The sequence below is a fragment of the Salminus brasiliensis genome, chromosome 12 (assembly GCF_030463535.1).
Source record: "Salminus brasiliensis chromosome 12, fSalBra1.hap2, whole genome shotgun sequence".
Taxonomy (NCBI): domain Eukaryota; kingdom Metazoa; phylum Chordata; class Actinopteri; order Characiformes; family Bryconidae; genus Salminus; species Salminus brasiliensis.
The window spans coordinates 22950909-22967553 of NC_132889.1; the positions used below are offsets into that span (position 1 = coordinate 22950909).

Below are 16645 nucleotides of genomic sequence, written 5' to 3' on the forward strand. Positions count from 1 at the left end.
AGGTCTGTACCGTATCCGATGACGAGGATCACCATGATAATCATGACCCAGACCATGACGCCAGCCAGGAACCTCAGCAGCACGATGAAGATCAGACTCAGGACAGTTGCTATCACCAGCCCGCTGAAAAAAAAAAAAAACACAGCCAAGACTAAGAAAATCTGCCACAGCTTGAAGCAAATATGAGCTTCACACATCTATGGCAAAATGTCCAGTTCAAGAAATGGCATGATCGGATTACAGAAGAGCAATTATACATTTGCTCATACAACATAGGAGCAAAAGTATGTTCTTAGAGAGGCTAAGATTCACTTACAGGACGATCCAATACCATGACTGTGTAAAATCCTCAAAGATCTTCATTACCACCATACGAGTCTCAATGACTATTGTGGCATTCCTGTATTAAAAAGACACAAACAGTGAATTTGAACTGTTCCCAAGTTCTTAATAATAAGACACGCTACAGCACTCCTGGAGACGAAAGGGTTAAGAGCCTTGCTAAAAGGCTAAACAGTGGCAGCTTATTGGGTGTGGTTATCAAACAAGCAACCATGTGATCAAAAGCCCAGCACTCTTGCTAATGAGACACCATAACTCCAACCAGTTACACTCTCTAGGGGTATGGTCTCTTTTCTGAAGCTGAAGCCAGGGTTGGTGGAGTAAGAGAAATTATATAAGCTTTGCATTCTGCCTTCCTGCGCTGTCTAACCCCTCACCTCATAAGGGTTCTACAGCATTTAAGTGTGAGGGCTCTCCCTGCGCTCTCTCTCTCTCTCTCTCTCTTTCAATATATTCCTTTTATACTCTACAGGTAGTTTTATCTGTGTTATAGCCACATTACTTTATCCATTCTTTAACTGTATGATGTGATTCTAGATTTATACACTAGCCGCAGTCTGAGGAAGTCACAGAGGATTATCCACCCACTCCACCCACCCAAGCCACTGCTTGTTCAGCGGCAGGAGGTACAAAAGCTTGAAGACCAGAACCAGTCGATTCAGAGACAGCTTCTATCCTCAAGCAATCATCACACCTCCTCCCCATACAAACACACTCTGTGCATAGGGTGTCCAGTAGTAGGTGCAGGGTGAGGTCACACTGCACCCACAATGCTTTTTTAATTTCTTATTTATATTGTGTATATAGTGTAAATTATTTATCTAAACTTTTGTAACTGAGTGTCCTGCTATCCCTTTCTGCTGTTACACTGTGAATTTCCCACTGCGGGACTAATAAAGGACTATCTTATCTTATCTTATCTTAAAGACTACACCCACACTACACCTTTTGTAAATAATGTAAACATGCAGATTAGATCAAATCTGTACATTTAACTGCTTTAAACCAGTGTAATATTGTAGACAGAGTAAGTTTGTGTGTGTATATATGTATAGTATAAGTTAATGTGTAAATATTAACTTATACTATACTACACTACACTTTACTATATGTGTAGTATAAGTTAATGTTTACATATAGTATAGTATAAGTTCATGTGTAAATATTCAGTATTTCTATTTGTAAATTTGTATTCTTTTGTAGTACTATGAGGGATGATGCACCCAAGGTTTTCACTCACCTTTACACCTGTGTAATGTGGTGACAATAAAAGAGTGATTTGATTTGATTCAGGTTATTGTGAACCCTTAATAATTCCATCTGTGTGACCTTAAACCAATATAAGGTTTAACCTACTTAACCTACCACATTTAACCTTCACTGGTCCTGGTAACAATTGTTGGTAACACTGTCACACATCGTTTGTTGTTAATGTATGTATTTTTAGCTACTTTAAGTTGCACCCATTGCTGAGCCAGGTGTGCAAATGCATACCACCGGCTTGTCTTGTGTAGTGCCCTGTAGAGACGTATTGCCAATAGAATTCTCTATTGGACTTTTAGGTGTGTGTGTCTGTGTGTGTGTGTGCGTGCGCGTGTTGAACTTACTTCACTGCAGGCAGGAGGTCACTGGCCTTTCTATTTTGGTCATTTCCATCATTAAATGTGGTTTTATTTCCTACAGTGATCTCATTGCCCTTCAGACCCAGCGCTGGGAAACACCTACGGGTGACTGAAATAAAGAGCGAGGGAGTGAGAGAGAGAGAGAGAGAGAGAGACAATAATAGTAGAACTAATAATAAAGAACTTTGATACTGAAAAGCACAAACAGTGCTCAGTGTCAGTGGTAGAAGTATCTAAATCACATCACAGATTTTCAAAAGAAAAATGACAGAAAGGGGGTTCCTACAAGGTTTGCTGGCGATAAGCACTGCAGGACACAGCTGCTGCTTCAAGATGTTTGTAGGTTCCTATGAAGCAACACAGTAGAAATCAACATGGCAAAACTGCAGAAATACAAAAAAAAAAAAAAAAAAAAAAAAAAAAAAAAATGCTATGACGCACATAAAAAGGTTTTCAACGCTTCATCGTCCACTTACCATGCTGCCCACATCCTCTTTACAGAACTTCTTGTAGTAGTTCCAGTCGTTGGCATTAGTCCTGGCATTCAACAAGGTCATGGAGCGATCAGGACATTGCTCCACACACAGCTAAGAATGAACAGAGAAAAACAAGCAGGAAAAGTTGACCCTCTTTTTATTGATATCAGCTCTATCCTCTACCCATCAGTGGGGAGCTTCTGACCACAAGGCTCCACCCAGACTCTTTTTATCCTGATATTCAGGCATATAACTGAATCAAAATCAAGATTGTACAGATTCCTTTTCTTCCCCTCAACTACAAGTCCTTTAATACGGATAGAGAGCTGATAGAGAGTCCGATGTGATCTTTGTGCCTTCAAACGTGTGTGCCCGTGCCTCCCCCCCCCCACACACAAAAAAAATGTAGATACAAAGAAGTTACAGTTCTGGTTTGCTCCCAAAATACTGGAAATGTGCAGTGAAACATCTAACAGTACCTCTTGGTTGATCATATTATTATTTTGGCATTGGCATTTTACAAAAAAACTACTACATCTACAATAACATATAAAATATCCTTTATTTTAAACATGAATCAAAGTACTTAACAAAATGTAATATTAAAGATGCATATTTAATACATTTATTCCAAACCTTTGAATGGTTGCATTTCAATTTCAACTGCAGTGTGTGTATGTATACTTCCCTAGCTCACAATATTGGTCCAACATTATCCAAAATAAAGCAACTGCTGGTTGCTTGTTAGGAGCAAATACTGTCTGACTCTCCTTGTGCACCCCTAAGGAATTTACTGAAGGATGAGCTGGTAGGTTTTCTCCGAGCTCATGAGGAGAACATCAGTGGGGGAAAGGGGGCTGGTAGTGGTTGCATACCTGAGTGGTTGGACATTGAAACTCCACAAGGACCACAGGACTGGCACACTTCAGGATGTTGAAGTAGAACAGGAATGGTTTGTTCCTGTAATTAAAACACAGCAGCTCAGAAGTCATCACCTCTAAATGCATTGATACAAGCATCAGCTTCACAGGGTAAAGGGCAAAAACAATGGCTGAGAGACACTGGTATTAGTGGCACAAGGATCAATGGATGGAAGGATGGATGTTATAAACAGCTTATAATTAGATCTGATTTATGATACCGGGCTGATGATTTAATATTCTTTCTTTTGAACAATAACTATGGATGCTGCAAGGTGCACAACTTACTAATGAGAGAAGAGCTAGTAGTGTGTTTTATGACACTGCATGTCAAGGTGGAGGTTAAGCTATGAGTGTGTCGTATGACGTTGGGGGGGTTCAGGATTTATTGGTTTTGTAGAGAATACCACTGAATGCTGTCAGCCATTGGTATTGGTATTACTTACTATAGGATACTGTAGTACTACTGGTTAAAAGTAGCAAGTGGTCATGAATGACTTGCTAAAGTTCTCAGGGGCAGCAACTTCTAATTTATGAAAATGTGCAAGCCACTCATCAAGCATTTGCCTCCTGAACTCAGAGATTCCATGTTATAAGGTCGGTACTGTGTGCTGTGTGAGTTTGTGATATTCGCTTTGTTATTTCCAAATTGGATGGAAGCTCTGATCTTGCTTAGTTGTCATCTAGTTTTCAGCAACTAGGGATTTTTAGACTGTATCCAGTCGATGAGAAGCACTTTGCACACTTTTGAGCCAGGATACAGGAGCGATCAGTCTCGAAGATATTTTACTCAAACAGCGATCCCCACACTCTACATCGAGACCAAAACATTGACCAAAGGTCATGGAATTAGTGAAGAAAACAGGTAGGACAGCTGTAACGTGTAATGCGTGCACGTCCACTGCCACAGAATCCTACAATTTTATCACTAATGAGTGGCAGCTAGAGTCTCATGTGCTGTAGAGGCGTAACGACATGTGCATTCATGGCTCACGGTACAGGGGTCTGGATCGGTGCGAAAAGTCCCAGTACGCGTTGCTTATAGGTCTGTGTGAAGACTGATGAATATAACGTGAACCCAAAGTTCACAAGAGTTCCAAGGTAACCAGTTTGTCGCACTTCCAAAGCACTCCTGACCTGTGCGGATGGTCACATATAAGAAGTGCATCGAGTGTTGTGCAATCTGAACCTTGGTGATGTACCAAACTGTGACTTTTGTGTAGCATTACACCCCTAGCACACTGCTATTATAGTCAGGATCAGATGTGGAGATAATCTGGTGTTTGGTGTTGGTACTCACTCTAGATCAGTTCCAACCTGCCCACAGAACTGCCCTCTGCTGTCAGTGGGATAGATCACCTTCCTGGGATCTCCCTGAGACCATGCTGAGGATGAGCAAAGAGAAACAGGAGTAGTCTCTTAACAAAGTAGTCTCAAAAACACACACACACACACACAACAATCTGCCACAATCACATTAGGATGTTTTAAGTGTTATAACAAACTTCTGTTACCAAAGAATAGCCCCACCACTTTGTAGAGAAGCCCATGTAGTTAGTGAATAATATACCTTAGTGTGGAATAAGCCTTTCTGCGTTAAGGGGTTAAACACTGTTCAGGTCATATGAGGACCTGATCTTGAAGGAACACTACAGTGACCCACTGGATTCGGAGCGGAATACAATTAAAAACCAAATTCTCTGAAGTTAAATGACTGATATGGACCTGGCTAATGCAAAGAGGACACTATATGACTCTAAATCTCAGTACAGGTTACACTATTCCTACTATTCACACCTATATTTGTCTACATGGTAGTGTCAGCGCTGAGGAAGGCCTAGCCCAAACACGTTCGTATCTTATCGGAGTCTCAAATAAAGGTGCTGTGCGCTTTCAGCATGTGAATGGATTCAGCGCGTGAAAAGTACTGGGTAAAGCAGGGTCACTTCCGTGGTAGCACACAAATGTCAACAGAATGTCAAATGTAATACACTGTAATATAAGCAGCAATTTAAACAAAACCTACATTTAAATACAATAATAATTTTCAAATGTAGGGTAAATTTACTGTGATGTAACTTTTGCCCATATCCTCCACTGCTAAGAGAACCAAGGGAATAGTTACTGAATAGCAGCCATTTTAATATATAGAATACCTTTGCTTGAAAGATCACATATTGCGAATTCTGAGAAATCTCTCTCTTTCAATACTTAAAGTATTTTAATTTAGTTTACAGATCTAAAATATTTGGACAAAAGTACTCAAACTCCCACAAAAGCATTAATGACATCCAATATTAAATCCATAGGCGTTAATATGGAGTTGGTCCCCCTTTGCAGCTCTAACAGCAGCAAGTTTGGAACTCTCAGCGCTCGGAGACCCTGCTCTGAAACTTTACATGGTCTACCACTTTGTGGCTGAGTCGCGTATGCGGTCTTACAGGCTTCCATTTTTCAATAATACTACTCATGTTTGAAGTATCTAGGAGGGCAAAATGTTCCTATTAGTGATGTGTTGCAACGGTGGCATCCTATTACAGCATCACGCTGGAATTCAGTGAGCTCTTTAGAAGGGCCTATTCTTTACCTAATGTGTGTAAAGGCAGACTGCATGGCTAGGTGCTTAATTTTATACACCTGTGAAAATGGGATTAGTTGGAAATGCAGTTTGTTGACATTCTGCAGCTGTCTGACACACACTGAGCCTTTCATATATTGTCACTTTATGGGAGCAAAGCTCAAAGATACTCAAAGCCTTCATTTTATACATGATGTTAAATGTTATACATGATGTTCTTATATATGATTTTTATATTCTTAAGCCCACTAAAAAGTCCCAGTCATACAAAAAATACATAGAAAATCAATAAATAATAAAAAAAAAAGTAATATGCTGTGAAACCACCCGAATCTTAAAAAAAGAAAAAAAGAATACAACATAGATTGTGGGTCATATCGTCCAGCGCTATGCTACCATATAAATGCACAGCCTACAGACATCGTGACCCATTGTGTGACTCATCTGGAGACACACTGACACAATTTACTGTGGTCTGCGCTAAGCCTGAATTGTCAGCCTTGTTCCGCTCGAGGGTACAAACATGTTTGCTTCCCCAGAACACAGACAGTGACGGAGACTGGTAAAAGATTCTGCAATCTCTATCTGCAACTGCTCAAACCACAGTTACATCCTCAATCAGTGTATCTGGTGAACGAGTGGATCTGGCCCATGTTTTGTGAACCTATGCTGACAACCTTAAAACCACTGTGTTAAAGTAGGCCTAAGCTCGGTGTAAAGCCCGAATCTACTCTCTGTCTTCTTCCTCCTTTTCTCTTGCTTTTGTTTGTACCCAACATAAACGCTTAAGAGTTGACTCACCTAATATTCCCACAGCGACATAGCCCAGTATGGCCACAATGAATAGAATACAGCACAGGATGTCTGTGCAGCCTCTGTAATAGAAAGAAAACAAAAAAGATCAGAAAGACAACTGCTATACGGAAAGGGAGCAAAATATTCAGTATTGCAACCTTGCTTACCTGTTGTGAATGGGTCCTTTGAAGTTTGGGTCATATTTCCTGGGCTCACCTGTGCAAGCAAAAGAGAATAGAAATGTAGCAATTCTATACAGTAGTGAAGGGAGGTGCATAACAATGGCAAGGCAGAACAAGAGACACAGGCTGTGACCGAAATGGATACAGCCCTAGTCTTGCACTATATATGGAGAGCCTATTTAGTTTACTCAGTTGCACTAAAACACAAGGAAATTGGGACACTCATCATCATCATCATCATCATCATCATATTATCATTGCTTAGGATCACGTTGCTTAGAAACATCATTCTAAAACTCTTTACAATTTGGATACTCCTACTCATTAGTGCCCTGAAACGTAAACAGGGAGCCATTTCAGTCACAGCCTTTCTCTATATATGCTATTTTGGTGTGGACCCAAGTCACATGACTTGTATTAGTGTTTCAAAGCACTTTTATTTAAATTATGTTTACAGTAGGATACATAAACAAGCACATCTTTGCGATACAACGCATCAGCAAAAACAAACAGACAAACACACAAAATGAGCACAATGAAGGAGCCATATAATAAAAGTGCATACATTAAAAACAAAGATACACTGATAAAATCACAACCCCACCCAACAAGGTCTTTAACTAGGGGAATGGCACGGGGCAAAAATTTGACAAAATAACAAAATCAAAAAAGATCACCTGACTTGTTCATCATGAACTGGTTTGTAGATGGCACGCGACACAGTTGCTTACTTTTTATATACAACTATTTGTTTTCAGGCATAAGATGCAGAATTGCACCAAAGGTATATTGGATAGACCCCTAATAGCAACTTCAGCAGTAACTATGGCTTTGTTTAGCTAGCTTATTTTGAGAGGACAATCGTGACGAGCGGAAAAAAGGATTTTAGAAATTCACCATTAACTGCTTAGTGGGGTCCAAATTTAAGGCCATTTTTGAATGTATACCAGCTGGTTAGGGTCACTGTCACCTGCAGTAAACATGAAGTATACCTGACATTCTGATTATTTTAAAGTTTAAATATATAAAAAAGAAAAAAACACTGCCACTTCACAATGGTATACCAGAATCATTCAGAAAAATCTAAGATGTCCCACAAAAAAAAAAAAACTCAGATTTCCAAAATAATAACTTTACAGGACAACCTTCTGACCTTTTAACGTAAATTTCAATTGGTCCATTCATCATAAACCTTTACCACAATGTAAAAACACAACTGCCAGATTCCCAGTTGCAATGATATGACAAGTCAAGTCAAGTCAAGTCAAGTGGGTTTTATTGTCATTTCAACTACATACAGAGTACACAGTGAAACGAAACAACGTTCCTCCAGGACCATGGTGCAACATAGACAGTGCATACAAAACACAAGTGCAACACAAACAATTGCGGACAGATAACACAACACAGTACAGACAGAGAATAATAAATAATTGCCGGTAGTGTGCAAATTCTGCAGTGTGTAATAAATATTGAGTCCAGTGAGGTAGTAAAGTTATTAGTGCAAATGCCATCGTGTTTGGCGTCCATCCAGGCATTATTATTATTATGCTGGATGCTTAGGCATTATCCATCCAGCATATTTGCTGAAGAATGTATACAGACTTGTTTAGTAGGGTTGGGTGGTATCCACTTTTTTTTCTCCATATTGTCAAACCATCTCAAAGTATTAACGCAGTATACAGTATTACCAGAGGCTGTTTGCAGGCACATTTGATATGCAGGTTTGCTTGATATTATTTTTCCCACCTGTTTTCAGTAAGCTCCCAATATTTCATATATTGCGATATATAGAGCTGGGCAATCTGACGATATTTTATTGTATCGTGATGAGTTTTGTTATCGCGATAACCATGCTTTTCTACGCATATCGAGAATATGCAGATGTTGAATAAAAATCACTGTATTCAGTAAGGGAGAGTATCTGAAAAGTAGTTAATAAGAATCTGTTGCTACTGATGTTTTTAGCCTGTGATGACATGTATCGTGATAAATATCGTGTATCATGAAAAAAAATCTTTAAACATCATGATATAGTATTTTTACCATATCGCCCAGCCCTAGCCATATACTATATTACCGTTATACCACCCAGCCCTGTTGTTTAGGACTCCTGAGTTTAGGACTCAGGACTTGTTTTGAGACTTGCTTGTAGTGACATGGGATGTAACTGTCAATACTTGGCACTTGCAACTCATAGACTTGTTTCCTCCTCTGCTATTCAGTAGCAGATTAATCTAATGATTATTTTGATCATGTATTGAGTACTTTATTTTTGAGAAAAAAAAAGAAAAAAAGGCTTAAACCCAGTTGTACAATAACAAGGCTGTCAAAGGGGTTTATACAGTCCTGTCAACTGGTTGGCTGCAGCTGCTGTCTGTCAACAAGTCAAGGACAACAGCCCTATTGAAACTGGATCAGTCTAGCAGGAGGACGTCGGTAAAAAGATTTTATCCTCAATGATAAAACCGCAGGACTAGCGAGTTTGCGATTCAGGATGATTACTAAGTCCAACCCCCCCATCCAATGAGAGGCCGCGGACTTGCTTGCTCTCTGCTGAGTAGCAAAAGGTAAATACTGCTTTAAACTGAGGACTCAAAAGAATCTGGAGCATGCCGCATGGGAAAACCACAGTGAAGATGTTAATGGGAGTCAGCTTTCACGCTTTTAGCAGCCTGGACACGCCTGGCGACCAACATTCCAACCAACAAGCCTTCTGCAATGAGATTGGTTCACAGCTACCACCACAGATGCCTCCCACAAAAAAACCCACATGTATAGGCCACAGTCAAGTACACTCACTAGAATGACACACAGAGCGGGGTTGCTAATATGGAGAAGACCTAGGAAAGTTTTATAACAATCTGCGGTGCCCATCATTCATCAGATTTCTCAAAGTATAAATGCTGATCTGGAAACAGTCCATGGCTTTTATATAACGCTAAAACAGAACACTGTAAGCATATGAGCACTGATCTCTGATCAGCATTTGTCTTGAGACACTCGATAAAGAAACAAAGCTTGAAGGTTTGTACATAGTTTCATAAGCAATATGCTAGTATCGTCATTCTCAAACCTTTTTATTCTTCATTTGTTTTCTACTCCACAATCTGAAAAGCCGGCTGTCCTTGTATGTAAAAATTTGATGTCAAATGGACCAAGAGAAGCAGTTAAATATTGCTCGGAATAAAACCATCGTACATTAACAAATGCTCAAAACAGAACGTGTCCTGTAAAATGACCAGAGGTATACGTTTATTTGCATCAGTGGCAACATACTTGGCTATATAGTGAGACTTCTTTATGTCAAGGTTTGACCTGGTCCACTGAACCTTTGTAGTGGCCCTTAATCTCATGCAAAACCTGCTGCTTTGTTGGTATACCCATATTTGCTAGGTGTTTACTAACCATTTAGATTGAACTAATGTGTTTCGAATTGTCAAGAGAATATATGGTATATCGCTGCGGTCCAATAAAAAACGTATCTCTGTAGCTGTAGTAATAGTATACACCGTATACATAGACTATACGAAGACATTTCTATACAGTGTGCTTGAGAATATATATATATATATATATATATATATATATATATATATATATACACACACACACACACACAAACAAGTGTGTGTGTGTGTATATATAGTCACTTTAAGCTTTTCTATTGGTCTATTTTATTCATAATGTTTAGTGAGACGTTTCGACATGAGCCAAAGGCAAACCTTTACCTTCCCCCAAGTTCCACCATTTATTCCTACAGAAGAAAACTGTAACAGTATGTGAAATCAAAAGCTGTATACAAGCCCACCCTACTCTTCAGCTAAGTGCAGAAAGAACCATCAGAAAGAAAAGTATTATATAATCAGCGAAGGCCCTACCCCACACAGGAAGTGGGCCCTGGCCGCAACAAGTTTGAGAACCCCTGGTCTATAAAATATAATTACTACATACAGTGTACCTTAAATTACTGCATGTTAAATATATTTGGATATTGTCAGTAGAGCTGGGCGATATGGGTATTTAAAGACACATTTTACAATATACAATATTTATTGCGATAATTTGTCATGTAGACAAAATGCACCAACAACGTAAACTTTTTAAAAACTGCTATCCAAATTCTCTCCCATACTGCATACTGTAATTTCTACTCAAAATATGCTGCGCTCCATTAACTTAAATAAGACTTATTACACTCGTGCACACTCATGAAAACAAATGCATCTCGATACGATAAAATAGTCATATTGCCCAGCTCTAATTGTCAGGCACATTAACCTCAGAGAATAGAGCACTTAGCCACAATAGCCTTCCGTCTATGCGTAGTGTGTGCATTAATGTCTGACTAATTTAATTAATTTCTAAGGTGTGAAGCTTTCAATTCTACATATAAATCTTTGCTTGAATGTCCAGGCCACAACAAATGAGACCGTCTCACTCTCTAGACTAGACTCTGAAACGAAAATCAACACCAGAGTATGCTCCAATATAACCACATGGTCTAGCCAGTCCGCCTAAAGCCCCATAACACAGCACATGTACAGTGAGGAAAGGGGCTGTAGGTCTTTGTAATCAGTAGTACACAAGAGGACAGGTCAAATACATGTCTAGAAAAATACAGGACTCAAATGATTTCAAATTATATTAGATTTCATTGCTCTTAAACCTACAACACTGCACTCATCCTGCCAGACGCTTTAAGAGGAAGAAGATAGTACCTTAATGCTGAGCATCAGTAGATACCGATTGAATCTTTGCGTTTTCATTGATAATACAGTAGACACACTTTTTAGTAGACAATTTATACAATGTGACAATCTGGACTGATATTTTAATTGACCTCACAAATCAGCTACCAGTTACTTAAACACTAAACAGAACTTTTTTATTTTGGTCTGATATGAAACAACTCTTTTACACTTCTTTCTCTAAAGTGTACACATTGGCCTGCTCCTCTGTCTCTATTTCGAATGAAATATTTAATGCCAGTTTAAAGGCACGCAAAACTAAAATGAAGCATTCATGTGTTGTTTTTTTTACCTTCATTTTCAGCCATAATTCAAGAATGAAGGTGGGTGTGTAGTTCTCACATCGCTCTGGTGGTGTAGCCAAAACAGCCTCGTATTTTGCATATACTAACATGTTTACATGTTCATGTCTGAACCACAGTCAAGTGCTACTTCTGCTGCATTCTGAGAACACTCCTCACTGCCGTGGCCAGTGAAAAATGTCTATTTGTGTCACATAGAGGACGTCAGAGGACGGGGTGTTAAAACACAGTAGGGCAGTGGCAAAACAAAGAAACTGAACTAGATGGAGCTTGACTTTCCTGTTTTTTCAACTGTAAAGAACAACAATATTGTTCTCGGATCAAACTGACCTGGTGCATTTTTAACCAAGTTTAAAGTAGTTAATATTATAATATTCTATTCATATTTCCATGCAAACACTGAGGTTAAGATAATTAACATTAATTTAATTAATATCTAGTTAAATCAAACATTTTAAGGTAAAGGTGCACGTATTTGTCACTGTATAGTGTGCACTGTACAGCCAAATGGGTCCTCCGCATTTAACCCATCTGTGGTAGTGAACACACACTCACACACACACTAGTGAGCTAGGGGCAGTGAGTACACACACACACCCAGAGCGGTGGGCAGCCAACTCCAGCGCCCGGGGAGCAGAGAGGGTAAAGGGCCTTGCTCAAGGGCCTTGCTCAACAGTTTGCCACCACTGCCCTTACAAGTCATGGTTTATCTATAATAATCCACCACCCCCACACACGCACATGCACACACACACACTGTACATTGGCAAAAACTAGATATTCAACACATTTGTTTTATTTATTCTTATATTATTAAGACTTTTTTTTCTTTAGATTTTATTTGGCCTTACAGATCAGATTTGGAACCTGGTTCTTGTTTTAGATGTTTTATATGAGCTGTTATGTTGTTCCCCCATCCACCCTTTTTTCCCCAGTGGCAAATATGAGATTAATTAGATGAGATTAAGTAGATTAATAATTCATACTTCTTCAGTTTTTGATACTTGGCCACCTGTCTGTGTGTACACTGTGTGCAGAATTATTAGGGAAATGAGTATTTTGATCACATCATCCTTTTTATACATGTTGTCCTACTCCAAGCTCTATAGGCTTGAAAGCCAACTACCAATCAGGTGATAAATCAGGTGACGTGCATCTCTGTAATGAGAAGGGGTGTGGTCTAATGACATCAACACCCTATATAAGGTGTGCTTAATTATTAGGCAACTTCCTTTCCTTTGGCAAAATGGGTCAGAAGAGAGATTTGACTCTGAAAAGTCAAAAATTGTGAGATGTCTTGCAGAGGGATGCAGCAGTCTTGAAATTGCCAAACTTCTGAAGCGTGATCACCAAACAATCAAGCGTTTCATGGCAAATAGCCAACAGGGTCACAAGAAACGTGTTGAAAAAAAAAAGGCGCAAAATAACTGCCCATGAATTGAGGAAAATCAAGCGTGAAGCTGCCAAGATGCCATTTGTCACCAGTTTTGCCATATTTCAGAGCTGCAACGTTACTGGAGTATCAAAAAGCACAAGGTGTGTGATACTCAGGGACATGGCCAAGGTAAGGAAGGCTGAAAAACGACCACCTTTGAAGAAGAAACATAAGATAAAACGTCAAGACAGGGCCAAGAAATATCTTAAGACTGATTTTTCTAAGGTTTTATGGACTGATGAAATGCGAATGACTCTTGATGGGCCAGATGGATGGGCCCGAGGCTGGATCAGTAAAGGGCAGAGAGCTCCACTCCGACTCAGAGCAAGGTGGAGGTTGGGTACTGGTATGGGCTGGTGTCATCAAAGATGAACTTGTGGGACCTTTTCAGGTTGAGGATGGAGTGAAGCTCAACTCCCAGACCTACTGCCAGTTTCTGGAAGACACCTTCTTCAAGCAGTGGTACAGAAAGAAGCCGGTATCGTTCAAGAAAAACATGAATTTCATGCAGGACAACGCTCAATCACATGCATCCAAATACTCCACAGCGTGGCTGGCCAGTAAGGGTCTAAAAGAAGAAAAAGTGATGACATGGCCCCCTTGTTCACCTGATCTGAACCCCATAGAGAACCTGTGGTCCCTCATGAAATGTGAGCTCTACAGGGAGGGAAAACGGTACACCTATCTGAACAGTGTCTGGGAGGCTGTGGTGTCTGCTGCACGCAATGTTGATCGTAAACAGATCAAGCAACTGACAGAATCTATGGATGGAAAGCTTTTGAGTGTCATCGTAAAGAAAGGTGGCTATATTGGTCACTGATTTGTTTTTGGTTTTGTTTTTGAATGTCAGAAATGTTTATTTCTTCATTTTGTGTTGGTATATTGGTTTATCTGGTGAAAATAAACAAGTGAGATGGGTATATATTTGTTTTTTATTAAACACAGATCTAAAATCTGAACTGGCTTCCCACTCCTAACACAGCACACTAACAGCTAATGGCTTATACAATGTGTACTGCATGCGTAATCACTGGGACGTTTCAATCTCTTCTTCAGCTTAAAAGTACACAGAGGCTTCCAACACTCAGCCAGATGCCATGTGGCATTAATAATGCATGCAATCTATTAGGAAGCAAATGACCATGTACTTAAAGTTGAGATGGTTATCAGTATAGTCCTGTAAAAACGCATCACGATTAGCTAATGTGGGAATATTATGCACACACACACACACACACACTATATATATATATATATATAGTGTGTGACATTTCTCATGATACATGTATATATGTATGACATTTCTCACGATACATGTAACTACAGACAAAAATCATCAGTAGCAACAGATTCTAATAAGCACTAACAATATTCTCGATATGCTTACAAAAGCATATAGTGTATCACAATAACATTTATCACGATATGCTAAAATATCCTCATACTGCCCAACTCTCATATATACACATATATATGTATATATAAATGTATGTGTGTGTGTATTTTATATACACACACACACACACACATATATATATATATATATATATATAAATCAGGATATATCATTAGCAACAGATAATGCCTGTGTGTGTGTGTATATATACACACACACACACACACACACACACACACACACACACACACACACACACACATACCTCATGCAGACTTCAGTTCCAACCCTACTCAAGCCCACATGGTCCACAAGTAGTGCCTTCAGAAGTACTAAATCAGCTGGGGGGGGGTACATTTGGGTTGGAGGTAGAGCTCATTAGTACAGCTGGTGACCAAAGCCCAGTGTTCCTGAAACCATCTGGCCTTGGGTTTGCCTGATCTGTTGTGCTCACGGCCTCTGTAAACATACAGGCAGAGCTACCGGGCATGTGGAGATCAGGGAAACTCACAGAAAGTAAATGGAAAAGTAAATAGGCTAAAGTATTCGGACATCGCCCGAGGGAAACAACTGAGCGCACTTCATCGAGCTTGATAACATGTGCACCACGTCTAGGTAAAAAAAAAAAGGTAACTTTGCAGAATGGCAAGTTGTGGTGCTTCTAAAACTCAAACTACAGGAATAAATAAAGGAATATAAGGAATAAAATAGGTGGTAGAAATCCAACAAAAGTGCGTTTCATAACGTGTATCCACCCGCTGCTGGATCCGTAACCCTGCTTTACCCGCGTAGTAAACAGAGGCTGCGTGACACAACTGAGCCACACTGACTTTCGGTTTTGGCCCCGCTTCTGTTTCGAAACACAGGAAAACGAGAAAAACACACACATGTCATTACCATGTTTTCCGTAATGATCTGCCTCTTCTGCCATTTTCCCTTCTGGGTTAATCTGTCCACCGTGGGATCGAGCCTCCGCCGTCCAGCCTGTCTTCCCCGGCTAGTTTCGCTTCCGCCTCAGCCCAAACAAGCCCAAACACTAAACCTCGCCCCCACCCTTAATTCCTCCACTCCCAGCTCCTCCAGCTCCTCCAGCTCCTCCAGAATTTCATTCGACCCACTTCCCTGCCAGTCAATCCGAGTTCGAGTCAGTTAACAGCACGATTTTCACGGCTTCATCGTGTTTATGTCGTCTAGTATCTATCGACTTCTTTTTTTTTGGATGCACTTAGAAAGAACTAAACACATTAAAATAATCACAAAATAAAGGATAACAATACTAAACTTGTACATCTTTTCAATTAGGGCAAAAAACTGGAAGAAAAGGGATTACATTTTGGAGAATAGACACAGTATTTAAGAAATGTAACATTTTCATTCCAATAATAATAAAGTAATAAAGTCCTGCAACTGTTGAGGAATCAGAAATTAGGTTCTCATACAGTTCTGGTTTCTGGAGTGGGGTCACGTCAAAGAGCGCCCTCTACTGCGCTGGCTGTGACATCTACTGCAGTGGCTAACATCTGCGCTGACTGCGACATCTACTGCGCTGACTGCGACATCTACTGCGCTGACTGCGACCTCTACTGCAGTGGCTAACATCTGCGCTGACTGCAACCTCTACTGCGCTGACTGCGACATCTACTGCAGTGGCTAACATCTGCGCTGACTGCAACCTCTACTGCGCTGACTGCGACATCTACTGCGCTGACTGCGACCTCTACTGCGCTGACTGCGACCTCTACTGCGCTGACTGCGACCTCTACTGCAGTGGCTAACATCTGCGCTGACTGCAACCTCTACTGCGCTGACTGCGACATCTACTGCAGTGGCTAACATCTGCGCAGAC

The 16645-nt window shown here is 40.0% G+C and overlaps 1 protein-coding gene across 4 annotated transcripts in view; it reads right to left on the reverse strand.

The window, feature by feature from the left end:
* Nucleotides 1–16645, reverse strand: part of LOC140573523 (choline transporter-like protein 2) — a 46294-nt gene that overhangs the window by 20227 nt on the left and 9422 nt on the right. For 2 of the 4 annotated variants that reach the window (XM_072692927.1, XM_072692924.1), the window contains exons 1-10: nucleotides 15697–15822; nucleotides 6901–6949; nucleotides 6740–6813; nucleotides 4661–4745; nucleotides 3316–3400; nucleotides 2441–2551; nucleotides 2251–2311; nucleotides 1950–2073; nucleotides 317–400; nucleotides 11–123 (exon numbers count right to left, since the gene is read on the reverse strand). In XM_072692927.1, the coding sequence (XP_072549028.1) occupies nucleotides 11–123; nucleotides 317–400; nucleotides 1950–2073; nucleotides 2251–2311; nucleotides 2441–2551; nucleotides 3316–3400; nucleotides 4661–4745; nucleotides 6740–6813; nucleotides 6901–6949; nucleotides 15697–15730 (820 nt within the window). In that variant the 5' untranslated portion in view covers nucleotides 15731–15822. Of the gene's footprint in view, nucleotides 1–10; nucleotides 124–316; nucleotides 401–1949; nucleotides 2074–2250; nucleotides 2312–2440; nucleotides 2552–3315; nucleotides 3401–4660; nucleotides 4746–6739; nucleotides 6814–6900; nucleotides 6950–15696; nucleotides 15823–16645 lie in introns of those variants that run through there. The other 2 variants (XM_072692925.1, XM_072692926.1) reach the window with 1 other exon arrangement.